The sequence below is a fragment of the Penicillium oxalicum genome, chromosome I (assembly GCF_001723175.1).
Source record: "Penicillium oxalicum strain HP7-1 chromosome I, whole genome shotgun sequence".
NCBI classification, from domain to species: domain Eukaryota; kingdom Fungi; phylum Ascomycota; class Eurotiomycetes; order Eurotiales; family Aspergillaceae; genus Penicillium; species Penicillium oxalicum.
In genome coordinates, this window is record NC_064650.1 from 4606251 (window position 1) to 4632664 (window position 26414).

A 26414-nucleotide genomic window follows, 5' to 3' on the forward strand; every position below is an offset into this window, starting at 1 on the left:
CCAATTGGAGGGATACTAACATTTAGCGGAGTTGACTGAGTGGAGATTAGGGGTATTCACCCAGGTTTGGACTCGAGAGCGAGGTTGACGAGGCCGTGCGGTTCCGGAACGAAGCAATTCAAGAATATCTCGAAATGAGGTGATCAAAAGGTGAGGTGTGGTTGGCAGGCGAACCACAGCGACCCGAGCCGCAGTTACGGCCTCAGGCTAGCACAAGCTAGAGAATGACTCGGGACGAGCACAGCATCGACGACAAGCACGTGACAAGCCCGGTTTCAACCCTAGCCAGTCTCCTGCAGACCAGCCACTTTAAGCCGCTTCAAGCCACGGAGGTGGTTGAGTTCTTGCACTCATAACAGGGCACCGACGTCACTCTGCGTTGCGAAGGTCCTACTTTGGCGTTTGATGGTCGGAGTATCCACCACAGTAATTCAAAGACACCCTATCGAACACAACTTCCCCTGTAGATTCATAAGAATGCGAGAACCAGGAAGTTTTATATGTCAAACGACATCACAAATGTATGGCAGTCTTTCGAGAAAATGTCGTGGACTCCCCCCCGCCCGTTCAGTTCCACTGATAGTCTGCGAGTTGTGAGACGGTTATCGATAGCGCTGTATTTCTCCCCCCGTAAATACCGGCTTCGTAGCTTGCGCGGGGCCAGCTCAGCCGCCAAAACAGACCGACGGCTGGACTGCATGCGTAACCGGTTAGGTAACAACAGCAGGACAGTACCGTGATCTTCAATCTCTCAGAGGGTCTACGCAATTGGGCAGCCCCCAAAACCCAACACTTGTCCGACCATCACTCAACCTCCTTTGTGATTCTTCCGTAAACGAAACAGTCCCTTTCTTTTCCTTTGCTCACCACCACCCACTCGAGCTCTCTATTACATCGGCTACTCGTCTCAGACGTGGTGCCTTCCGCCTCGGTATCGCGGGCTGCTCCGTCGAAGTTGAATGGCGTGAATAACGACCCCGTTTAACTCCCCAACCTGTAAGCACACCCGCTGTCGCGTGCGAACGATCTCTCTATCAAGCAGGCCCTACTTGTTTGAAATTTTCGATCCCCCATTGCTAACCTCATGGAACTGTGACAGCGCTCAATCCCCCTCGCTATTGATGACGACCCCCACCATCACCCAACTTCGTCACTGATCCAGACGGTCCAGCCTTGACTTACCCGGATCGGACAACCGGCCAACAACCGCAGCCATGTTGGAGGGTGTTGTTGCTAATCTACTCAATCGCTTTCTGGGTATCTATGTCAAGAATTTCGATGCGAAACAGTTGAACATCGGTATATGGTCCGGTGACGTGAAATTGCGCAATCTCGAACTTCGCCGTGAAGCACTCGATCAGCTGCACCTGCCCCTGAATGTGGTCGAGGGCCATGTCGGACAACTCACATTATCAATTCCGTGGTCCAACCTAAGAGGCAAGCCCGTCAAGGTGGATATTGAGGATGTCTTCCTGCTGGCTGCGCCAAAGGAGGATGCGGATTACGATGCGGAAGAGGAGGACAAGCGCGCACATGCGCTGAAGATGGACAAGGTAGAGAGCGCCGAGCTGATTCGTGAGCGGAACGAAGAAGGCATGAGCCAGGAAGAGCAGCGACGAAATCAAAGCTTTACCCAGAGCATGGTTACTGCGGTGGTAGACAACTTGCAGGTTTCCATCAGGAACGTCCATATCCGCTACGAAGATTCAATCGCTTCGCCTGGGCATCCGTTCGCGGTGGGGTTGACACTGAAAGAGCTAAGCGCCGTCAGCACCGACTCAGACTGGCGTCCAACTTTCATCCAGTCTACGTCGGACACCACCCACAAGTTGGCTACGCTCGGGGCTCTTGCTGTGTACTGGAACACGGATGCCACGCTTTTGGGCACTGGCCGTGGCTCTGATATTGGCGCCGATGCCCAAGGTATCACTCACGATGATTTGATGAATAAATTACGCGACTCCATTGACAACGGCGACGCCCATCAGTACATGCTTCGTCCCGTTAGTGGCCGCGCGGGTCTGGAGATGGACAAGTCCGGAAAGCATGACCGTCCAGCCATGAAAGCCCGACTTCTGTTCGATGAGCTCGGCTTCGTACTAGATGACAACCAATACCGCGATGCCTTGATGCTAGTCGATTTGTTCCACTATTTCATCCGCCACCAAGAATACAGACGCTACCAGCCCAAATCCTCCGTCAAAGAAGACCCTCGTGCGTGGTTAAAATTTGCCGGCCAGGCTGTTCTCAGCAAAATTCATGATCGCAATCGACGGCGAAGCTGGGAGTACATCAAAGAGCGCCGAGATGATCGGATATCGTATATCAAGCTGTTCAAGAAAAAGAAGCGAGAGGAAGCACTTACGGCAGAAGAAACGAAGGAGCTCAATCGAATCGAATACAAGCTCAGCTACGAGGACATTCGGTTCTGGCGGTCTCTCGCACGTAACCAGCTCCGCAAGGAAAAGGTGGGTGTAAAGAAGCCGGCCCAACAACAATCGTGGTCACAGTGGATCTGGGGCAGTAAGCCAGCCGAGTCCGAGGAGGTCGCCATGACAGATGAACAGCGACAGGAACTCTATAACGCCATTGATTGGGACGAGAAACGAGCGCTCGCCGAGAGCGTCGACGTACCCCGTGAATGGGTGAAACTCCAGGTTAACTGGAGTTTGCGGGCTGGTAGCTTCACCCTGAAACAAGATCCCCATGGCGCCAACAACGAGGTCATGAAGATTGTATTTGACAACTTCCGAGCCAAAGCTCTGCAGCGTCCAGACTCGTACCTCCTTGACCTCGATCTGGGAGGTCTGAAGATGTATGACGGAACTACGCCTGGTACTCTTTACCCAAAGATCGTAAAAGTCAAGGATTCACTCCCAGAGGCCGATAAAGAGCAGCAATCAGGCCCGGATGACGATGAACTTGTCTCAGAGGCGGGCGTGGACGACTTTATGGATGAAGACAGCCTGTTTCACCTGCAACTGGAGAAAAACCCGCTCGACAGCGATGCAGATACCGCGGTCAAGGTCAAGCTGAAGAGTATTGAAGTCATCTACAACCCTCGATTCATTGTGGGCATCGTGAAATTCTTCGAGCCTCCCGAGCGACACATGGAGTCGATCGGCGCACTGCTCGATACTGCAGGAGCTACTGTGGAAGGTCTGCGGCAACAGACACGCGCTGGCTTAGAGTTCGCTTTGCAAGAGCACAAGAAGGTCGACGCTCAATTCGACGTTCGCGCTCCTTTAATCATTGTCCCTGAGAGTATTACTCAAGAAAGCTCTCTCTGCTTGATTGTTGATGCTGGTCATGCAAGTGTCAACAGCGAGTTGGTTGATCGCAAGGCGATGAACGACCTGCAAAACAAGCAAAAACGTCAGTATGAAGAGGAAGATTATAAGCAACTCGAGCACTTGTTGTACGACCGATTTATCATCAAACTGGACTCCACTCAAGTTCTCATCGGGCCGGGAATAGATGCCACAAAGGCACAACTTACGACTGGGGTCGAGTCAAAAAATTTCCATCTCATTGACCGCATCAATGTGGATTTCGTGCTTGAGATGTGCATCGTTCCGAAGGTGACGCAGCTCACTAGAACACGCATTTCGGGATATCTGCCGGAACTTCATGCATCCATGTCAGACACAAAATACAAGGGCCTCATGAAGCTCATAGACATTGCTATTCCCCATTTCGACGAAGCCAAGGATAGTTCCGCAAAAGAAGAGACAGCTGCTAAGCAATCCACTGCGGTTACTCGAGCTCGCTCAGCCTCTTTCCAGCCGTCTGTCCAACGGGACCTTCCTGTGGTCGACGAAGACGAAGACTTAGATACAACGTCGGAGGTTGACAGTACTCGACAAAGCCTGGATTCAACTATCAATATTCACCGTCGAGATTTTGAGTTCAAGTTCCATGTTGGACGCCTTCGCGGATCGCTATTCCGCGCGAATTCCGAGGAACCGCAGAATGACAAGCTGCTAGTGGAGTTGGTGGCGGAGGGGTTCGAGCTCGACTTCTATATGCGCCCGTATGATATGATTGCTGAAGTCGTTTTGAAATCCTTGAGCGTGGACGATTACATCGAGGAAAACCCGGTTCCCGAGTTTAAGCGAATAATCTCCTCTACTGGCTTCGACGCAGATGAAAATAACGACCTTTTCCACTTGAAGATGGTGCGAGTCAAGCCAGATTCACCAGAGTTCGATGCAGTGTATGAGGGCGTGGCTATGAATCTTGACATATCTGTGTCCACAATCAATCTTGTTGTGACTCGGAAGACACTTCTCACGCTTCTCGATTTCATCCTCCTGACCTTCACGAACCCACAACAGGAGAATAGCCAAGTACCCTCCTCCGACAAGTCTTCAGAGCAAGGTGTTGGCCTCGAGCAAGAACCTCACAGGCTGGCAAGATTCGAATCAAGTCAAATTTGAAGAGTATTGCCTTGATCCTCAACAATGATGGTGTAAGACTGGCAACTCTTAGTCTAAACACCGCCGACGTCGGTATATTCCTCGTTGGCCGCACCATGAAAATTCAATCCCGAATCGGTAGCTTGAGTTTGATTGACGACGTCAACTTGGGTGCCAAAAAAGACTCTGACCTTCGACGCCTTCTGACATGAGTAGGGCGACGATTTCGCAGATTTCAAATATGAGACGTTTGATCCTGAGACCGATGCGCATCCTGGCTACGACTCCGAAGTTTATCTGAGATCAGGATCCATCAAAATCAACTTCATGGAAGAACCTTATCGCAAAATCATCAATTTTCTGGTCAAGTTTGGCAAGATGCAGGCCATCTTCAACGCGGCGCGCCAAGCGGCTGCAAACCAAGCAAATCAATTGCAAGAGAGTCAGTCTCGCATGCGTCTAGATGTTGAAGTGAAGACTCCCATTCTGGTCTTTCCTCGAGCTATGTCAGAAGATCGATCTACAGACAGCATTACTGCATACCTCGGAGAAATTTACGCCAAAAATGAGTTTGTTCCCATGGATGATTCCAAAGACAGCCCCTCTGTCAATGTGATCTCTGCAGGTGTGCGCAATATTCGCCTGATGTCTCAACTAAATTATGGGGATGGAGTGGTTGAAAATCTTGAAATGATCCAGAAAGTCAACCTAGACTTCAGCATTTGTCATCTTGAGCACCAAGCTAATAATCCCCGTCCTGATATGGAAATTGAGGGATCCTTGTCGCCGATCAATCTTTGTATCTCACAAAGCCAGCTCAAATTCTTGCTAGAATTGTCCAAGTCAATTCCAGGGGCATTTGCAACTGACCCCGACCAACAAGAGCTTGATGCAATTGAATCCTTGCCAGACTCTCTGAAGGATGCCGAACTGGCAGCGCAGTCGTCGACTGTTTCGTCTCAGTCGGGTCATGCCGAATCAGCTCCCAATGTGGACAGCAGCAAGGAAACATGGGTGCGGCTGGACATGATCTTCAAGGTGGACAGCGTCGGTCTAGAGCTCATTCTGGCCGACGATAAACAGCCCGTTGGTCGTCTAGAGGATGCCAGCCTTTCGAAGTTCTCGCTCAATGATACAAGAGTCAAGCTCCGTATGCTGACAGACGGCTCTCTCGAATCAGAGCTCCTGATTCATTCCTTCTCGATCCGTGACAGTCGACAGCAGGACAAGAATAAATTCCGAAACATCATGTCCTTGATCAACAATGATGTCCAACAGCAATTTTTGGCAAGCCTTTCAATGTCCCCAGGGCCAGAAAGGCACATCACTGCAATTTTGACTATCGATAGTCCTCGCATCATGTTTGCTCTTGACTATCTGTCTGCGCTTCAATCTTTCAGTAACTCTGCATTCGCCTCAGAACCTCCCATTGAAGCTCTTGAAGAAGAGGAGGAATCGACTGAGGGATCAGAGATGGAATCGGAGGTGGCCCTGTCTGCCGATAACGCGACCGCAGAAGCATCAGCCGCCGGTGCCCAAGTTGGAACTACAACCATCTCGTTCAGGCTCAACTTGGTAGATGCCCAGGTTATTATGGTGGCCAATCCTGCAATTGCAAACTCTGAAGCCATTGTGCTGGGGACCAAACAGATTCTCGTTTCCCACCAGAATGTTTCCACATTGCAGATCCAGAAGGTGGGCATGTACTTGTGTCGAATGGACAAGTTTGAGAACAGTCGTCTCCGTATTCTGGACGACTTCACGGTTGAGGTCACAGTTGATAGCCGGACACAAGAAAAGACATCTGCCTTGACCTCCATTGAGGTTCATGTTGAGCCATTGGTCCTTCGACTATCCTTGCGCGATATTCTTATGGCTCTCCAAATCGTTAACAAAGCCTCCGAGATGCGAGCGCAAGGTACTCAGCAACTTGAAACTGAAGACGCAAAACGGATTACAGATGGAAAGACCAGGGCCCGTTCGGTCAGCAAAGCCTCGTCCACAGTCGCCAGTCGGGGTCGTCGACGTGCAAGCCAAGTAACAAATCACTTTGATACTCAGGCCACTCCACAAAGTTCAGCTATTGTGAAGCGTGAGGAGTTAGCTGCTAAGATCGATGGAGTCAGGGTCATCCTCATCGGTGACTTACATGATTTACCTTTGCTTGACTGGAGTGTCAAAAGATTCAACGTTGATGTACACGATTGGTCATCCACCATCAATATTGACACCAACTTTGAGACATTTGTCAATGTCTACAACTTCTCCAAGTCCGCTTGGGAGCCATTGATTGAGCCTTGGCAGCTAGGGTTCCATGTGGCAAAAGAAGTTAATCCCGATGTCTTTTCCATAGACGCTTTTTCTCACAAGACTATGGAGCTTACTGTGACGTCCGCGACAATTGCTCTTGCATCGAAATCTTTCCAGTTCCTCAACACTGAAGAGGACGTACTTTCTAAACCCCGAGGCGCAGACGCTCCATACAGAATTCGCAATTACACTGGCTTTGACCTCAGCGTTTGGGCTGATACCAATGCAGGTGATGAGGGACCTGCAGCGAAACTCAGTGATGGAGAGGAATACCCCTGGCGGTTTGAGGAGTCTACGGCTGTCCGCGAGACCCTGACACCCGAGGGTCATGGTGGTATTGTGGGGGTCAAGTTAGAGGGAAGTGGATTCGAGAGCATCAACCGCATCCCTGTTGTGCGTGAAGGCGAGGCCATCTATAGCCTGAAGCCAAAGCGTGATAATGTGCTCCACAGGCTTCTCGTGGAAGTCAAACTCGGGGCAGACAACGTGAAGTATATCACGTTCCGATCACCGTTGCTCGTGGAGAACAACACTCAAATACCCGTTGAACTGGGGGTCTTCAGTCCAAACGATGGTCATCTCCTAAAGATTGAGAAGGTGCTTCCGGGCGATGCACGACCTGCGCCTGTTGGCGCGGCTTACATGCATTCGCTGGTCATCAGACCCGATCAAGGTTTTGGATATGACTGGTCGAACGAACAGCTTTTCTGGAAAGATCTTTTGAAACGGCCAACACGAACCGTCAAGTGCATTAGTGAAACCGCTCAACAATCACCCCCCTTCTACTTCCAGGTCAATGCTTCTTACAATAAGAAGGATTCTTTGACCAGCTCGTACCCTTACATGCGAGTTCGGATATTTGCCCCCGTGGAGATTCAAAATCTCCTTCCTTTCGATTTCAAGTACCGCATCTACGACAAGAACACCAAGAAAGACTGGACGAACTTTTTGAGGAAGGGCGGCGTCAGCCCCGTTCACGTTGTTGAACTGTCTCATTTGCTCCTACTCAGTATTGATTTGGAAGACACTGTCTACAAACAAAGTGAATTCGCAATTGTCAACGGCAACTCTCAAGATTACCGGAGAGAGCACATACTCACATTGAAGGATGACCAAGGCCTTCAGCTGAAATTGCGGCTTCATTACTTCAATATTCCTGAAAGTGGTGGCGCGTTCAAGGTGTCTGTGTACAGTCCCTATGTGATTCTCAACAAGACCGGACTGCCCATGGACATTCAGAGCAAGGGTTTCCTTCAGTCTGCTCGCACCGCTGCCGGGCAAGGACTCCGAGTGGATCCCAGAGACGGCGGTCGCGCGTTGCCTTATATGTATTCGTACAGCAGTGACGACCAGAAGAATCGGTCCATCCTCAAGATTGGAGATTCCGCCTGGAGCAAACCGCAGAGTTTCGAAGCCATCGGAAGCACCTTTGAAGTAATCTTCCCCGACAGACAGGGCATGTCCGAATTCCATTCCGGCTTTTCGGTGACCGAAGGTGATGGAAAGTACAAGTTGACCAAGGTTGTTACTATCACTCCGCGATTCATTTTGAAGAGCAAGCTGAACGAGGATCTTTTGGTCCGAGAACCCGGCTCGTCAAATGTGATTCAGATTGGTAGCGGTGAGCTCGTGCCGCTGCATTTCCTTCGCCAGGTGTCAGAGAAGCAGCTGTGTCTTTGCTTCCCAGGAGTGAACAACCAGTGGTCATCTCCTTTCAACATTGCAGACGTAGGCACGGTCCACGTCAAGCTGGCCAAGGCAAACCAGCGTCAGAAACTTGTCAAGATCGACGTCATTCTTGAAGATGCCACCATCTTCCTGCATCTCAGTATCGAGAATCGCAACTGGCCATACTCCATGCGTAACGAGAGTGACATGGAGTTTATCTTCTTTCAAGCTAACCCGTATGTGGAGGATGATGAGGTCGATCGATCGAGCGGCTGGCGGCCCATTCGGTATCGGCTTCCACCGCGGAGCATTATGCCTTATGCTTGGGATTATCCGGCGACGAAGAACAAGTCTCTCGTCCTCACATGCCAGGGCAAAGAGAGACATATCAAAATCGCCGAAATTGGCAATCTCATTCCCATGCGAATCCCGCCATCGAGACCCGGCGAGTACCAGAAGATTATTGATATCAACATTGTGGCCAACGGACCTACCCAGAGTCTTGTCTTGTCCAACTTCAAACCTTCGAAGAGTCTTTATAAACAACAGAAAGGCCAATCATCCCAGAACAGCGTGACCGCCGGATTCGAAGTGAGGGAGATGAACTCCGACGTGACTTTCAAGGCCCAGCTCCGCCTTGGGGGAATTGGTATCTCGCTGATCAACCAAAAGATGAGGGAGCTACTCTACATGACATTCCGGGAAATTGAGATCAAATTCCGCGAGTCGAGAGTCTACCAGACCCTCAACACTTCTATTAAATGGATACAGATTGACAATCAACTGTACGGTGGCATTTTCCCGATGCTGTTGTATCCTAGTGTGGTTCCGAAGACCGGGAAAGAGATGGAGGCACACCCAATTTTCCACGCAATGATCACTCGGGTTAAGGACGATTCCTATGGTGTTCTTTACATCAAGTACGCGACCCTTTTGTTGCAACAGATGACACTCGAGGTCGATGAAGATTTTATCCTCGCTCTTCTTGACTTTGCAAAGGTGCCTGGTGCTTCATGGTCTGAACCTCAAGAGGGCCAGCTCTGTGACGGAGCATTCAATATCCCGGAACCCCAGCAGAATTATGCCGGTCAGGATGTTTACTTCGAGCTTCTTCACTTGCAGCCCATGCAACTAGACATTTCGTTCATGCGAACAGAGCGAATCAATGTCGAAGACACAATGCAGCCTTCCAATCCTTTGATGTTCGTCGTCAATGTCATGACGATGTCGATGGGCAACGTAAATGACGCGCCAGTTCGGTTGAATGCTCTCATGTTGGAAAACGCTAGAGTGTCTTTTGGAAGGCTGGTCAGCAACATTCAGGCTCATTACACGCAAGAGTTCGTCCGTCAAGTTCATGTGATTCTTGGATCCGCAGATTTCATCGGCAACCCTGTTGGCCTGTTCAACAACATCAGCTCCGGTGTCGCCGACATCTTCTACGAACCATATCAAGGACTTGTCATGACCGATCGGCCGCAAGAGCTGGGCTATGGTATCGCGAAGGGAGCTACAAGCTTTGTCAAGAAGTCTGTATTTGGGTTCTCTGACAGCATGGCCAAGTTCACTGGCAGTATGTCTAAGGGGCTTGCAGCGGCCACTTTGGACAAAGAATTCCAAGACCAGCGCCGCATGTCGAAGTCGCGCAACCGCCCGAAGCACGCACTCTATGGTATCACAGCGGGTGGTAATGCCTTTGCTACTAGCTTGGCTAGTGGAATTGGCGGTCTAGCTCGCCATCCACTACAAGGAGCTGAGAAAGAGGGTGTGGCAGGCTTCATTAAGGGCGTCGGAAAGGGATTCTTGGGATTGGCAACTAAGCCCGCCATTGGTGCCTTTGATCTCGCGTCCAATCTTGCCGAGGGTGTACGCAATACAACTACCGTCTTCGACGCTGAGGGTCTTGACCGCGTCCGGTTGACCCGGTTCATTGGCACTGATGGTATCGTGCGCCCGTATTCGCAGCGGGAAGCTCTCGGGCAGTTCTGGCTCAAGACCACCGATGATGGCAAGTACTTCAACGAGGACTACATTGCCCACTTGGAGCTTCCTGGGCGAGACATGTTGGTCCTCTTGACCTACGCACGGATCATGCTCGTTCGCACGAAGAAGCTCTACACTGAGTGGGATATCCGGCTCACGGATATTCAAACTATCTCCAAGGAACGCACTGGTATGAGCATCACCCTCAAGGGTGGTGCAAATGGACCGTTCATTCCCGTTCAGGACGAGAGCTCCCGGAACTGGTTGTACAAACAGATTGCCATTGGTAAGTCCCATCCTATTCCCAAACATTAAAACCTTCAATCCTTGTTTAGAACTTTTACTAATCCTCTCCAGCGGTCAATGCCTTTAATGAAAAGTACAATCGAGGATAGACGGCAGGGGGTACATTCTAGTAATGATGTGACGACATACTTATTTTTTCTCTTCCAATTCCTTGTTATTCTTTCTAAACTTCCCTTCCCTGTACTAGCGCGAGCATGTCATGATAACAAATGAGAGACTTTTTTTCAATTCGACCACACTTCATAAGAATATCCTTGTTTGCAAGTAATCAATGGGGTTTGGTCCAAATATGCACTGCCTCCCCCCCTCCCCCAACCTGACCATCGACGTCAATTGAAATCAGCCGTTCATTTGACGACCCATCAATGACTCGATTGGGCCGCATAGCTACCTAGGTGAATGGTTCAGATCAAAAACTTCCAATGCAGGTAGGATTTGTCTCAAGAGATTGCCGGCACTGTTACCCATGGGCAACTTATCTTACTGGGACTATGCACTCGAATGATGAGGACTCGGAAAAAAAAAAACTTCGCATAATTGTGCCCATGTATTCTACAAAGTTAACAGGGGCAGGAATTATGGTTGGAAGGTATTCTTGGAATGTTGAAAGCGTCCATTTCAAGGAGAAGAAGCAAAAGCGAGGTAGCCGATGCAGCCCCGCATCATATGAGCAATCCGTGACTGGAAAAAAAGAAAGGAAAGAAAAAACTGAGCCACGAAGCAAAAAAGATGAAAAAGACATGAGCAGAAAGGAAATATTTGTCTAGAAAGTGTGAGTAAGATATGCCATCGAAACAAAAAAAAATCGATTTGCTTGATCAGGGGTCAAGCACAAGAAAAAGTCAAGTATGAGCTCCTCCCAACGCCGACGGAAAGATGAGTCCCCCATATGTAAGACGGGTATGAATACTAGATACATGAAATGAAACAGAAAAAAGAAAATTCCCCTCATGTTTTCAAGCATGGAGGCGGGAAAGAAAGAAAGGGAAGAAAGAAAGAAAAAAAAATGGTTCAAGGAACGGCCTTATCCGGACCAAACCGGTACTCGGTGTTTTTGATTGTGTGAAGGAACATGGATGGGAAGCAGTGACGTCCATACTGAGCTTCGGAAGCCTAGAGGTTTTATCAAAAGTGGTTAGCAAAGGGGATCTGACGGTCATATCAAACGCTTGAGCGTCGCATGCTGAGCTGACTGGCCTGCGTGACATACCTTGGTGCTGCCCTTGTTGTCGGTCGTCTTGTATCCGAGCCATCGCCTGTATAGGTCTTCGGCGGTGAACGTCGTGAACATGTAAGAGAGTCGGTACATGATGTGGTCGTACAGGTGGTCCCAGTTCCAGATACTGTCGTGACCGCCATTGATATTGTCCGGGCTGCCGCGGTTATAGATCCGAGCAAGCTCCTGCGGTGTCCACTGCCCATCTGCGTAGATAGGGTGAGGAACGTGAACGGCCTTCAGGCCGTGGAAAAGGCACCACGAAACTCCGGACATCTCAGAGGCGAGTCCGAGTCCGCGAGTTGCCTGTGCCTGGTGCATGAGGCCAAGCAAGCGTTTTGAGTATCGGCCCATGGTAATGACCGCAGCGCGACGAGGCGTTTCCAGGCCATTCTTGAAATTCCAGATTTTGTCGGGGAATGTCCAGGTAGTTTCCTTGGGGTTGAAGACGGGAAGGAAAGTAATCATGTCCGCCTCCTCGCCCACACCCCAGCTAAAGTTGTCCTCGTCGGGAGATTGCGTCGGGGGCTCGGGGCCTAATGGTCGGATCCCTGTGCCCAAGACCGGGCCCCAGACGGTGTTCTTGGATAGTCCTTCCAAACTGTGGTTCGTCATATCCATAAATTCTTGCCAAGGACCGTGGGCGCCAGGAGTGTAAAAGTACGCGTTTCGCTCCCAGAGGTACTTGCGCGGCTGTTCTCTCGCGAAAGAAATGGCTTTGTCCAAGAATTGATACACATTGCCAGTGTGACGACCGTCCATCTCAAACTGCCAGTAATAGTCGAATTGTGGGTATAGCTGAGCGAAGATCTGAATCGGTTGGTGGTGCTGGAGAACCGGGCTGGAAGGTGATGTCAGTAAACCATGCCTGGAATGGGTGCAGATGCGATTTGGGATTCAGCTAGTCAAGTCCTTACGTGTGCTCTTCAATCTTGGGATACCATGCCTCCAACAGCTTCGTGTTGAAGAACAGGGCCATGTTCCGGAACTCGGGCGGAATCGTCTCACGCAGATCGTGCACAGTCTGGGGGTCAGAGAACAGCGGCAGGGCGTCATCCTTGACGTGAACCAGCAGGAATACTTCGTACTCGCCACCAGAATGCAGGGAAAGTTCCATAATCATCGCCCGGAGATACTCTCGGTGATTGGGAGTCCACAACATGCTATGCCACGAACGGATCAGGACGGCCGAACGAGCATGATATTGCTTCATTCCGGTGTCCGCAGACTCTGCGTTGTCAGCTGGATGAGAAGAGGGGGTAGATTCAAAGGCGAGCGGACCCCGCGCAGCCGGGCTGGCGGTGCCATGAGGCTTGTATCGGTCGGCATTTCTCTCGAAGCATTGATTCTGAAGCGCATTCCAGTCCACATTGTCCCACTGGACGGGCTCTGGTCGCTGGAAGCCGGGGATCTCGTCGTCGTTATCGGCGCCATAGCCGTAGGCTCCGAAGCGGGAGAAGCGATCCGTACAGACATCACGATCCAGGCCCATGGCCTCGTGGGAACCGAATTTGGGATCAGGGAAAGAGATCTGGTTGCCCTTGTAGACCAGCATCATATCTTCGGGGCGTGTGCGATCTAGATCGCGACCCCGGGGTCCCATGCAGGGCTTGAAAGCGCCGTGATACTTCTTCTTCCATTCCCTGCTGTTATAATCCGGGTATGGGTCGTAGATCACCGGGAGAGGGTGCTTGCCCTCTGGGGATTGAGAGCTCGTCAGGGTCCGGGTGCCGCCCACATAGAAATTCTCATCTCTGATCGGGGGAAAGTTGATGGTCAGTTGAGCTGTACACCTGCGTGTGGCACTCCACGGAGGGGGTCATGTAACCAAACGCACCTCACATTGTGGGCATTGCCCATATCATCAGCAGCCACATCCGGTGCCGGTGCGGCGTTCTCGGTGGGTGAATTATGATTCACTGGCTGTCGATACTGGCCTGGTCGGAGGACAGGCGGATGGGAGAGACTGTCCCATCCGGGTGTCAACGCAGAATGCCCGCTGAGCCGGGAGACAGACTCGATGAGGGCAAAGAGGCCAGCGACCACGATCAGCACACGCAGCCATCCCGTTGGGCGAGAAGTCATGAAAGTTCTCGATCGAAACGCCGTCATGCCTTTTTGTTGCAGCGTTAGAATTTGGTCCATTGGGAGCAGACTTGCAGCAGAACCCGGCGACATGGCGATTTCATAGCCTGCGGGCCGAAAGCGTTGCGTTGGACTCGCTGTGGTGAGCGTCAAATCTCCAATCGACACGAGGAAGCGGGCACGTTGGAGGCTCAAGAGGAGAAGAGAAAAAGGAAACGGGCACGAGGAAGTCGGTGATGAGATGTGGAGGCGAAGATTCAGGGGAGGTCCAACGTTTAGTGCTTTCCCCCCCCCCCCCAAAAAATGAATAAAAAGAAAATCAAATAATCCAAATCAGAGGGATAAGGATGAGCAAATTTAGGACTGTACACTTGTCCAGTATCTCGCAGTAATTGTGTGGTCATCCCCATCGCACGGGAACGCCTCTGACGGGACAACCTGCTTTTACCCCATCGCTACCTTTTTGTCTACATGCTGAGAGTCACGCCTTCCGACTTCAATCGCCCTCGTCCGCGCATACTCGTTGCCCTGAATGGCCCGCTATCAATATGCTAGTATGCATGGTATCGCGGGTGGGATTTGATGGTCAGTGATTGCTCCCACATGGAGTGGATTCGACCCCATCGCCAGCGATAGAAGAGGAAAAGCGTGAGACTGGAACGGTGGAAAAGGAGCCGATCCCACCTGAAGAGGTAATTGGGTGCAGGTGGACCGTGGACCGTGGGCCGTGAGCCGTACGTCGCCAGCAGTGCCACTGTGGACACTGAACTGGAACGGGGGCCCTCTTTCAGCCCCTGAGCTGTCGGTAGAAAGGACGAGAAAACTTTGGGACGACTCTTCATCGGGGACTTTCTCCCCTGAGTTGCAGGATTCTCGAGTTGTTCAATTGTTCACATTTGTGTGAGACAAGGCTTGGCGGTCGGAGCCTTGGGGGTCTTTTTTGGTTGTGTCGGTGGCAAAGCATCACTGGTGTGCTCGACCCATGATAGAGCCTCGGGTAGCCACTGGAATACGTTCATGGTGGCCCTATAAGGACTTTTGAGGAGGGGCACGAATGCCCACCCAACAACAGATGAGCATCAGGGGATTTATGAACCCCCATCCACTCTGTACGGTGATGCATATCTTTGGAAGAGGCCCGTGGGGAGGCCCCGATAACGTGTCGAACCCTTTCTGAGTTGGGAGAGGCGCAAATCGTCTGGGGGCCAAATCCGATAGCGTCTGCGCAGTGTCCACTGCCCAGTGCCCACACTGCCCACGAGGTGATGATGGAGAACTTTCTAAGCGGGAGGTCTGGACCGTTGAATTGGCCAAACGATACCAGAAACCGCCTGGGTAGATCAAACTGGATGAGTGAGGCCCTTTCAACAGCTAGCTTTCAAGCTCAGACTGGACTTTTGGGGGGGGGGAGGCAGTTCGAGGCATATTGTCCTGGCTCAAAGCCTTTTCCGCGTGGCGGACAGCCTTCAGACCAGTGTTTCGTGAAATAGCGTGCTCAGCCAATCACTTTCGAGGATGCTAACGTCAATGTCGGAGAGAAAACACAAAAGGGGGAAGATCGGTTGCGGGAGGTACCGGTGCCCGTCATCCATCGATTGCGGCACCGGTGGTGACATATTCGATAGGATGCACCCGACGGAATAGCAAGGTGTTTGAGTGATATCATTCACTGAGGATTGCCCGAATCCATGTGCGCGATGAAGGACCGGGGGGTGTCATCAAGGGAGATGAGAAGGGACGATCTCAGTTCCATCGTGACCGGTAGGTGATGGTCACCTGTCTGTTCACACGTGCTCCCTAAACAACTCTATTGATATATCCTCGAGTGCAGTGGGTACTTACATACTCTGTGCTCAGGTGCTGTGTACTTGATCATATCAGCCTACTGGTATATACTACGTAGTTGATACTACATGGACAAAAAGGATGGAGTCCGGACCTTTCTGCGATCGTGATGCATGTATGTATTGCAATGCCATTCGTCATGTCGAAATGATCTGGAAAGCTTCGAGACTTCGAGACTTCGATCCATCTGTTTCAGATAGCATGTGATACATAGCCTGGTCGTCCGTGAGCTGCCCAGGTGGATCCCGCCCGGTGCCGAGAAATGTACTCGATACATCAAATGTGCAGTTGAGGAGCAAAGCCTATTTTCGTGATCCAATACTACCTACGTCAATGATTATTCTTCATTCCAGCCCGTACTGACGGGCTCACTCCAAGATAACGGGAATTCATCCGATATCCTAGTCCACGTGTTCTGTCATTCCCAGAGTGGGCAATCGAGCAATACATTCATACCAATCCATGGAACTCGTGCACCGATTACGAAAACGCTCATACAGACACCAGGCCCTGAATCTCTCTCATGTGAGCGACATACCCAGCATGTCTGGCTACACTCGGATGACCAGGTTGTCATCGACAAACATCCATAGATACTTACGGAACTCACCCGCCTATACGCCTCATCCGAGCCGCTTCATCAATGGCCGCCCGTCTAAAACCTAGGAACGCTACAGGGCGGCACGCGAGTTCAATAGCCGAATGTTTACAGAGTCAACAAAAAAGGTGCAGAATTTATTAGTGCAGCGCATGGTACAGAAAAATCGGTATGCATTGAAAAACAACCCTGAGCCAACCATGCTTTCAGCAGACGCAAAAAAAAAATCTCGCGCATCAAGAAGCTCCCTTTTACGAAGCCGGTTCTAGAACAAGAAACGGGGCTGAATTTGACTAGGAGTAGAATTGCCAAAGTCGAAACGAGGAAAGACATTAAGCAGGTCCACATTAATCCCGCTTAAGCAAAGTAGCTCTTCCACAGCACGCCAGAAAGATCTTCGAGCTGATCAGATGTGAACGCCTGTAGTGTAGATGTTAGCAGAAGGGTTACAAGTGTGAGAGAAAGGATCCCGGGCTTTCTGTCCAAGCTTACCTTTGCATCGATATGCCACGTATCCTGACGAGTCTTCTTAAACTCGCTAATGATGGACTTGACGCTGGAGCCAACGACGCCCGGGTCACTCGCAGCGCGAACACTGAGCGTGGCTAGAGCCTCTGGCATCCAGCGTGGCGGAGGGCTGTTGTACGGGAATGCCTGGATCAACGCCCCGAGCCCAAGAACCGCTCCATGACGAACGATGACTAGTCGGTTGTGCTCAGGTGTCGGAGTGGCGGTACCGGATGGAACGGCGGAGACTGCTCCCGATCGGAAGTTCCGGGGTTTCTTTGGCAAGGGGTTGTCGGCGAGCAGTTTGGTGAAGCGCTCTTGGAATCGATGCACCATCTCGTTTCGAAGGTAGACGGGAGAACAGCGGACCATACCCGACAGAGTAGCCGAGGCGCCGACCCGAACTTCGTGCTGGGGATCCTCTAGCATGGAGGCAATGCATTCGAAAAGCTTGTCCCGGTCAGCAGAGTCCAACAGGAACAGGCGGCGGAAGTAGATGATCTGGATATTGATCATGACGCGCAAACGCTGGTGCCATGAGGGCGAGGTCTGTCCGATCCGGATGAGGGATTGGATGAATCCAGAGTCCCTTTCGGCAGGATACGGAATGTTGGGCAGATGGCGGAAAACATGATATGCCAAGGATTGAAGTTCTGGATCTTCCTTCACATCCATCATGTGCAGAAGCTGAGCCGTGAAGACATCGGGGAAGAAAGGCACGAGTTGAGTACATTCATGAGAGGAAAGAGTCGAGTCCAACCAGAGCAAGACTGTCTTGCTACCCGAGGTGTACGACGATGGTGTTTGTTGGCCTGGGGTTCGAAGATGTCTCCATTTTTCGATCTGTTCAAAGACATCACGGAGCATCTTGGAGAATTCCTCCGAGGGTGAGTAAGGATACTTGCCAACAGAAGATGCAGCCTTCTGATCTTCCAGCAGGTGTTTAAGGTCGGGATAGGACTCGTGATATCTTGTGCGATAGATAGTTGCAAGAGTTTGACCCATCGCTTCACGCACACCCTTGTAAGGATGATCCAGATGAGCAAGGAAATCTTCCACGATAGGCTTCTCGAGTTGGAAGTGCCACCCAGCATCAATGATGCACTGGTGGAGCAAGTTGATCTTTGAGCTTTCCTTGAAGGCAGCATTGGTTGACATGTCCAGGCGGAAACTGGCGAGCCAATCGACCAAGGGCCAGGCACGACGAGGGTCACGGCATTGGAGGATCATATGGAGGAAGGTGGTCCAGTAACCGGAATTCTCGGGTGTGAGACCATCTTTGAAGATCTGCCGCACAATAGGGAATGCATATTCCCAAACAAGCGTCCGGTTCTCCACACTATTATCCGTAACGGAGCTTATCAAAGCTCCAATGATCTCGGCGGTGGCTCGATGTTGATGCTTATCACTGCCATCCTCGAACACTTCCTGAATCTCTTCCTGGATATCCTTGAATGTCGCCGCAGTGAGCCCGTCCCGCAGCATCAATTCAAAAGCGTAGAGGAGCATCATGGCGCAAGACATGCGGAACTTGTCCGCCGAGGGATCCCGTGGTTCTTGCTTTAGGTACTTGAAAAACTTCGAAAACCACTCGCGCGTAAATAACTTTCCCATTTGAGTCCGCACGTTCCATTCAACTTCATCGTATTCAATGTCGCGGCCGATGTTGGACTTGTATGCGGGCATCGTTTTGCCCCACACCAACCAACCCGGGAAATCATGGTCGACATAGTACTCTGCCTCTGGCTTGGCGAATCCCGCCAGGTAATCTCCAGTCCAGTTCGTCTCGTGTGGTCGAGTAGCGACCTTGATCTTCGAAGGGAACCGCTGATGGCCGAGAATGTAGTTCTTGTACTCATGCGTACAAATTGCCCGAACGTCAATCATTGTGAAAAGCGCAATGAGAGCCTGGGAATACATGCCGCGGAGGCCAGGGTGGTCGTCGATGGAACCAGTGGTGACCAGCTCAATCAGGTTGTCGCTTGCAATGTAGTCGAAACGAAGCCCCATAGTGATGACAATGGTGGCAGCGCGACTGGCGATTTTCCAATGAGAAACTCGTGCCAAGTTGACCAGCTCCTCGGCCAGATCGGCTTTCTTCTTTTCGATCAGAACGCGCTTCTTGGCGATTGCCTGGCGCTTGTGCTCGATCACCTCACGAACGTCTTCTTGTGGGGCAATCGCCTCCACGATCTTCTTGTCAAGGATGGCCATGCGTTCCATTGCGCGACCGTAGTCCATTACCTGAAACACAGCGCTCGAGCAGATTTTCTGCACAGAGGGCTTATCCACAGCACTTGCATCGATAAAGGTTCGAATCAGTGCGGGTGTATACTTCCAATTACGACCCACGGTCTTCGCGACACTGCTCAGAAGCAAAGAGAAAAGGGCGCCCTTGATTCGCGCATGATCATTCTCTCTCACTCCCTTTTGCAAGGCTTTGAGCAGAGACGGAATGATCAGTGTTCTCGCACCCCAAACTGATTTCAAGGCTGATTCACCAGCATTTTGAGCATTTCTCCGAGTTTCGGTATAGACGGAAACGCACGACTCGGCAAGATCAAATAACAGGATCTCGTCGAGCTTAGAGCGAGCTCGTGGAGCGGCATTGTGGCGCAAGCGTTGCAAATGATAGACGTTCGCTCTGCGCACAAGAAGAGCTCGAGGGTAGTCTTTACGAACACCACTCATCTTGTATGGGTGGACGTCGGCCGCCAATAAGCGTGTGACCCGATCCAAAACATGGGCTGAGCGTTCAATGCCAACATCAACAAACCATGAGCGATAAGCCGAGTAGAGTGCTCCAAAGCAAGGCACATCATCTTCCTGTTTGTCACTCAAGAACCGGTGCACATCATGAAGCACATAACCTGCGCGCTCACGAATCTCATGGATCGTCGCGTACAGGACGTCATCTACCTGAAGGGGATATCCGGTTGGGTAGGTGAAACTCTCCTTGATCGCTGATTCGTCGGAAGTATCGAGCAATGCATCAGAATCGTCATCTGATTGGTTGTCCATCTTCTGATCTTCAGTATCATCTGAGCGATCCTCTGAAGGGGATTTCATGGTGCTGGATGCGGCGTTTGGATCAAATAGGACAGAGATACCCGATAAAAGAAGTCGGAGCAGAACAAGATTCCTGGTCACCTCATCTGACCAATCTTTGCCGCTTCCATCCCGTTTGATGCTGGATGTCTCGTTTGTCAGCCCTGAAAGGTGCTTGAGTGCCGACTCGGCTTGGTTTTTGAAGACCTCTACGGCAAACTCAAGCTCGGGACGCTTAGGCACATGCCAGTTGATGTTCAACTTTTCCACGTCAGGCTTGTAGTTCCAATGAGCCGGCTGAATGCCACCTTCAATGTCCGCATTCTCGTAAAGAGCGTAATCACTGGTGTAAGTGCCGGTAAGGTTGAGTAGAAGGTGGTGGATGAAGTTGGAGATGTGCACAGTGGGAATTCCCCGGCATTTCTGCTGCATGTACACGGCGATGTCAAAGAGCTCCTGGCGATGAGCGAGCACAGCATCACCCACGTGGACCACACACATGCTGAGCATACTGACATTCCATACCAGGCCACGGTCACGGGGTAAGACATCTGTGCCCGTCGTTCTCGTTGAGCCAGCGCCATTCTCTTCAATCTCCGTACGGATAGCTTGGATCAGAACGGGAATGAATCTTTTGAGAGCCTTCTCCGGGTTGACCTTGCAGAGAGCATTGCAAATGAAAGCCATCGCATCTCGAGCTTGATGAATAACGTGGTTGGAAACAAAATCCACGATCTTAGACAACGCAATGTCATAGCATTCCGGTGATAAAGAAGCCAGCAGAGGCATGAACGTCGCTGGAAGAGTATTCACAATATTCTCTTCTGGTGATCCGTTGCGCACTCGGGTGACGTCAGGCAGGTTCTCAAGCAGCGTGAAGACTCGGCCAAGGAACGAAATGGTAAAGTCACCGAAGCCACAAGTTGATGACCGCAGAATCATCTCTTCAGTCTCATCATCCAGTTCGGTATTGTAATCCAATTGTAGATCAGCACCTTGTTCCTCCATTCTTTCCATTTCTCCTGTAACCCATTGCAAGGCTAGCATGTTGCAGTTGACATCTTCTCTGCCTTTAGTCAGGTCGACCATGGGGATATTGTAGCACGCCGACTGAATGAACGAAAGTGCATGAAGGGATTTGTCGAGATCATTGGCGTCGATACCAGGTAAAGCTAGGCCCAGAAGGGTAGTCATATGGCATCGATAACCTCTCGTGCGGGTAATAACTCGTGAAAGTACTTGCATTGCACGGAGAGATGACGTCGTACGATGAACTTCGACCAACCCTTGCAGGGAAGGGTAGATTCTTTGAAGAGCCCCTGGGAGAATAAGATGCGGCTCAAGATAGGCCAAGCCTTGCAGTGTAGACAAGGAGAATGTCATTGCTGTACTGCTCTTAGCATAAATGCCCATGAAAATGACATCTCTGAGACACAACACGAAGCGGCGCTTCAACGCCTCGTTGAGTTTTCGCTCTGGAGGGATCTCCATTTCTCCACTTTGCTCGCGATTCCACCGCATGACAAAGAAATCGGTGAGATAATAGACAAGCTGTGAGAGAGTCTTTGTCCAGCCCCCTGAGTTGGAGGGATGGAAAAAGGTCTCTACGGCCTGGATTAACCCCTCGAGTTGCGATAGAATCGAGTTCTCGGACTCCAAACATGCTGGGGAAAGAGAAAGCACTATCCAGCGGGCAATGTGGTGAGCCACGGGATGCTTGCGAGTGTCTCGGTCAAGCATGATGCCCAGTCCGGATGAGATATCCACAAGGGCGCTATACGGCGAAGTGGATTGCCCAACTGGGATTTCAAGCAGACGCAAGATCGCAGTAAAAATCAAAGACGACTGTTCCTTCGTAAAAATGCCATGCTCGGAGAACGGAATATGTGCAGCGGGAAGCGAGTCCCGCGCGAGTCGGGACAAGTAATCAAGATAGGTGGTGTCGAATGTCTTCGAACGACCCACAAGAGACCACAAGTGAAACTGGGTCGGAAGATGGGATTGTGGAAGGAGATCTTGTCTATCGGCGGGCGGAGGTAAGGTCGGTAACATCAGATTGATCAACCCCGCGACCACGAAAGCGCCTTCCGAGAATGAAGTGGTGTAATGCGGGAGGAACTCTTCAAGCATCGCCGGCAGTTCGCAGGGATCGAAGAACAGTTGAGAGAAGGCGCACATTTTTGTCAGAGTTTTGACATTGCGCTTGAGATTTGTCGAGTGAACGAGACCGGACTCGGTAGGAAGCACGAATGCCTTGAGTTCCTTGTAAAGAGGTTTCCAGTCAAGAATGACATCCTTGACTGGACGAAGATAGTGCTTGCGCCTGGTTCGTCCAGGGTCAGTACTCAGATTCACCGTCTTCCCCCAGGCATCCTGTAGGAGATGTGGGTTCAAACTCACTTTGTTAAAAGCATGAACATGCTCGCGAAGCGTTCCGCCACATTGGGATCAATCCCAGGAGCCAACGAGAGCTCATAATAGAGCTTGACTAGATTTATCCTCTCATTTCGAGTGGGATCGAACTTCAGGGACAACCATCCTCGTAGCTCACGCGTCCAATGTACAGCACCGGGGCTAAAGTCACCGGCCTCCACGGAAATGTATAGCTGGTTCAAGATCTCCCGGAGTGTTCGATTCCTCTCACTTTCGTCTTCGAGCTGATAGGGTAGGTATTTGAAGTACGGGTATGTCCGTGGGCGTACCCGAGCCATGGGCTCGCCATCACCATTCATGATTGCGGGCTCACCACCAGGCGACGTGGCGCGCGAGATTTCTTGAGCATGGGAGAAATTATCGGATGTCAAAATCACTTTGGAGGTTGAGTGTTCCATAATCGGAGGGATGGTTCCGTAAGAAGGAGGGGACGCTCGGTGGCGATGGAGGCCGAGATTGGGGATCAAACGTTGACAGCAGTTGCTGGTGGTCGCCGGACGTCAGATTGGGTCTGAGAGAGCTCCTCTGAATGGTCAGCAGCCAATCAGCAGCTGAAGGAGGGCGTTGAGTCCTTACCGCAATGATGCTCTCAAGAAAAGCGCAGAGCTCTATGAATTAACAGAGAATGCTGTTTTCTGGCGCTGCCTGGTTGGGACCTTCGAGCCGGAATCGCGAGTTGAAGCACGGGCGGGTTCGCATGAGGGTCTTGGCTGTTGGGTGCAAGCGGAGGAGCTTTGATGAGAATTCACGAGGCAGGAGTGATGTGTGGTCAGGTTTCTTGCTAGTTGAGAGCTGTGGGATTCCGTTTCGAAATCGGTCGCGCGAGTCTCTAGACCATTGATCAAAGATGAGTTGCTTTGACAAGCGAACAGATTTGGAGCCTAAATTGAGAGCTCGGAGTTCTGCGTCCTGCGTGAGTTCCCGCTGCGTGACAAGAGGTCCCGAAGGTTGGATGACATAATTGCTCGTAACTGCCCCCAGCGAGTCATTCCGTCAGCCGGCCACTTTCTGTTGTGGCCGACGAGAGACCAAGAATGATAACGGAAGATCATGGGCTTTGCTTTGCATAAATCAAATGAGACTCACTTGGATTTGATTCGTGGAGAGCTTCGATGGTGAGAGATGATGGTTTGAGAGGTTGTTCGAAATCAGAGGGTCTCAGGGTCTGTGGTCCGGGGCGCAATCTAAGGCCTAAGTACACCCCCGTCTAGTCTAGGCAGAAGACTTGACGCGCAAGCGGCGCAGCTGCACATCAAGCAGAGGGTCATATCTACTCTATTGTATCACAGCTCTTGAGACTAACGGCAATTTTTTCTTGTGTACTCAACTTCCTGGCTTGTGGCGGTGTGTCTGAAGTCTTGTCTGGACCTATGCTGGAGGCAAAAATGACCCAAAAAGAACCGCCTGGATCAAGGCGTAGGCCACCATGGCCTGCGCGGCCAACACCAACCCTCGGCGACCCTTCTGTGGATCCTGTAGGTTGGGCATGGCGGATGACACCAGCCACCAATACCATACGGGATAGCCCGAAGCGATCCGGTTGATTATTTGGACATGGTAACTCGTCAAAGCCATCACTGCCAGAAGACCCTGGGGGAGTGCCAACCGAATGAGCATGGCCCCCGGACTCGCCTGCGAGGACCTGACGCCTGTTCTCTTTGAGCGAAGAGTTGATGGAGCTTTGAGAGCCCAAATGGACGACTTGGCCAACACGACTAACATGGGAGCCGCAAGTGCGAAAAGTGGGATGTTTGAGACCGTCCAATACCGGAAAAGGCCCACGTTCCTTTCAAGAATCAGTGATGAAATCGATCACATTCTGAAAAAGGTCATCACTTACCAGTAATAACTCTGGACCCAGCTATAGATGCTCGGCAATAGTGAGCTGCACCAAGGCCGGGATTCTGACCCAAGGACACAATACTCGCGGAAGGCCAAGACCTGTGGCACAATCATGCCCGATGCAACAACGCAGCCACCTACAAGGATCACAGCAAGACGACGCACGTTGTAGATGCTCGGACCCTGTGTGAGGGTTGTCCAGATCAGCCAAGCGGCATCGTAGGCGAATAGACAACCACTCAGAACACCATTGCTCCGGGCCACCGTCGCGAGGGCGAATATAACAGCGGCGGTCAACACTTGGAAGTCTCGGAGCAAGGCAGAGCGTCGATGCTCTGCAATAAGGGACAGAGTGTAGAGATCGAGTCCAACGAAATTGAGAAGCGAGAAAATCGGTTCTCCGTACGGCGCGGACAGAAAGGCGCCAGCTGGTGAGATGATATGAAGAGCTGCCGATAGGAAACAGATGAGCTTTTGGGTCGATGTCTCATCGCCAAAAATATTTGTCGACAAGCTATACAGCGCCAGCACAGAGTAGTAATGAGTCGCGTGGGACAGAATGACGCCGATCAGGGCCAAGTTTGCCGGCCCTTCTACCCCTCCGGATGGACGAACGGCTATCAGGAAGTTGATTAGCCCACAATCAAGAAAGACCTGAGGGAGCGGCTGGAGGAACCAACATACCTGCGGCCACAATGTTCAAGATTCGGGGATAGCTAAAGGCCCATTCTTGCTCAAAAACGTAACCTTTTTCCGCGATGTGCAAAAAGTAGACTGAATCCCAGCGAGCAAACTTCAGTGGCCACAATAGAGCCGTCGTAGACGCGCTTGTAGAGGCAGCGCTATCATGCAACATCAAAGTTGTAGAAGTATCATATCCAGGACCTGGGCTGAATGCAATAACAAAATAGAGCAGGAATTTCCATAATAGGAATGCAAGTGTCAGACTACCCACTGGACTGTCCAGCCGCAGAAGCTTTGCCGTATATGGCCTTTCTGACAATTGGGACATCTCGTCTCATCAGCAAGCGTGAGCTGAAGCGTGCCCGACAAATTTAGGAACCAGCCACTACAGCCTTCTGCCCGTCAGTGATTGGTGTAATCACTCTCACTAGGCCGTCACGGTGAGTCCGGACGGTGCTGAGAGGATAGCTGAGAAACCTGGGCGCGTGAATTTTAACGAGTAATTCAGATGACGATTGATGAAAGCTCAGGTCGAGTCAAATTGAATTTTTCTTTCACCACGTCGAGCAGGCTATGGATTTGACGTCTCCGAAAACTCCCAGGCTGAAACCTATGCAAATCACACAATGTTCAGAGTTGGGTGGTCAGTTCTCACTACGGGCGGCTGCCCCTGTCAAGTTAGTCAGCGCTCTTTGGGCCAGGTACCACTGGCGGGACTTCAACATTGGTTGCAGTCAAGGTCAATCTGCAGACTCAAACTTCAGAGTTTAGTCAGGAGCTGCAAATGTAATAATTTAAAATCCTTCAAATCAATTCACCGCTGACCTTTGTCTACCACGAGGAGTTGCCATTTGCTGTGTATGTCAAATGGGTGATGCACTGTTGTGATATAAACCTAAAGGATGACATTGAGTCGTCAAGCTCATCGTGTACAGATTTGTTGGCAAGGCCAATTGCACTAATGTCTAGTTGGATCCTGGGTGTCTTAGGTTCTTGTTACTAAATCAATGGAGAGCGACCTTACTGGCGATGAAGCATCAATGGTGACTACATGCCTATATGGTACTCACAGGTTGTGGCTAGGTATCAATTGTGGATGTGCCTGTATGCGACAAGGAGCGATTCTTTCCGGCTGGATATACCTGTCGAGTGAATGTGATGATAGCAGTGCCGGGCATGACATTGATGGGAGATGGAACCCCCGCGGGATCAATCAATTCAGATGAGTTCCTCGAAGTCAGCTCACTCAAGCCCGACACAATCATTGGCAGTAACTTACAAAGGTTTGATTTTCCATCTCATCAGATTCTCCAGTGTTCATCCAGACGATACCTGACAATGCACGTACTTTGAATTGGGATCAAGTGGAACGCTTTGGGCTCCTCTCACCATATGCCGGGGTCGATAGGGTGACAGACTTAGGTATGCCTCTGTCCGTACTCCAAGGAACATGCTGCTACTCGGGCAATGC

The 26414-nt window shown here is 51.0% G+C and overlaps 4 protein-coding genes across 4 annotated transcripts; 1 reads left to right on the top strand and 3 right to left on the bottom strand.

Annotated features, from left to right (window-relative positions):
* Nucleotides 1–1214: 1214 nt before the first annotated feature.
* Nucleotides 1215–10774, top strand: POX_a01521 (uncharacterized protein; the record flags this gene model as incomplete). Its single annotated transcript, XM_050110449.1, has 4 exons — nucleotides 1215–4349; nucleotides 4409–4579; nucleotides 4635–10665; nucleotides 10737–10774. 4 exons carry the CDS (start codon nucleotides 1215–1217, stop codon nucleotides 10772–10774), a joined length of 9375 nt encoding a protein of 3124 aa, XP_049974217.1.
* Nucleotides 10775–11696: 922 nt separating this feature from the next.
* Nucleotides 11697–14079, bottom strand: POX_a01522 (uncharacterized protein; the record flags this gene model as incomplete). Its single annotated transcript, XM_050110450.1, has 4 exons — nucleotides 11697–11798; nucleotides 11896–12742; nucleotides 12819–13655; nucleotides 13739–14079. The coding sequence occupies 4 exons, from the start codon at nucleotides 14077–14079 to the stop codon at nucleotides 11697–11699; spliced, it is 2127 nt and encodes a 708-aa protein (XP_049974218.1).
* A 2707-nt stretch (nucleotides 14080–16786) lies between these two features.
* Nucleotides 16787–22815, bottom strand: POX_a01523 (uncharacterized protein; the record flags this gene model as incomplete). The annotated part of the gene is made up of 3 exons (XM_050110451.1): nucleotides 16787–16849; nucleotides 16922–22307; nucleotides 22385–22815. The coding sequence occupies 3 exons, from the start codon at nucleotides 22813–22815 to the stop codon at nucleotides 16787–16789; spliced, it is 5880 nt and encodes a 1959-aa protein (XP_049974219.1).
* A 970-nt stretch (nucleotides 22816–23785) lies between these two features.
* POX_a01524 (GPI mannosyltransferase 2) lies at nucleotides 23786–25271 on the bottom strand (the record flags this gene model as incomplete). The annotated part of the gene is made up of 3 exons (XM_050110452.1): nucleotides 23786–24203; nucleotides 24258–24876; nucleotides 24944–25271. 3 exons carry the CDS (start codon nucleotides 25269–25271, stop codon nucleotides 23786–23788), a joined length of 1365 nt encoding a protein of 454 aa, XP_049974220.1.
* Nucleotides 25272–26414: the final 1143 nt, after the last annotated feature.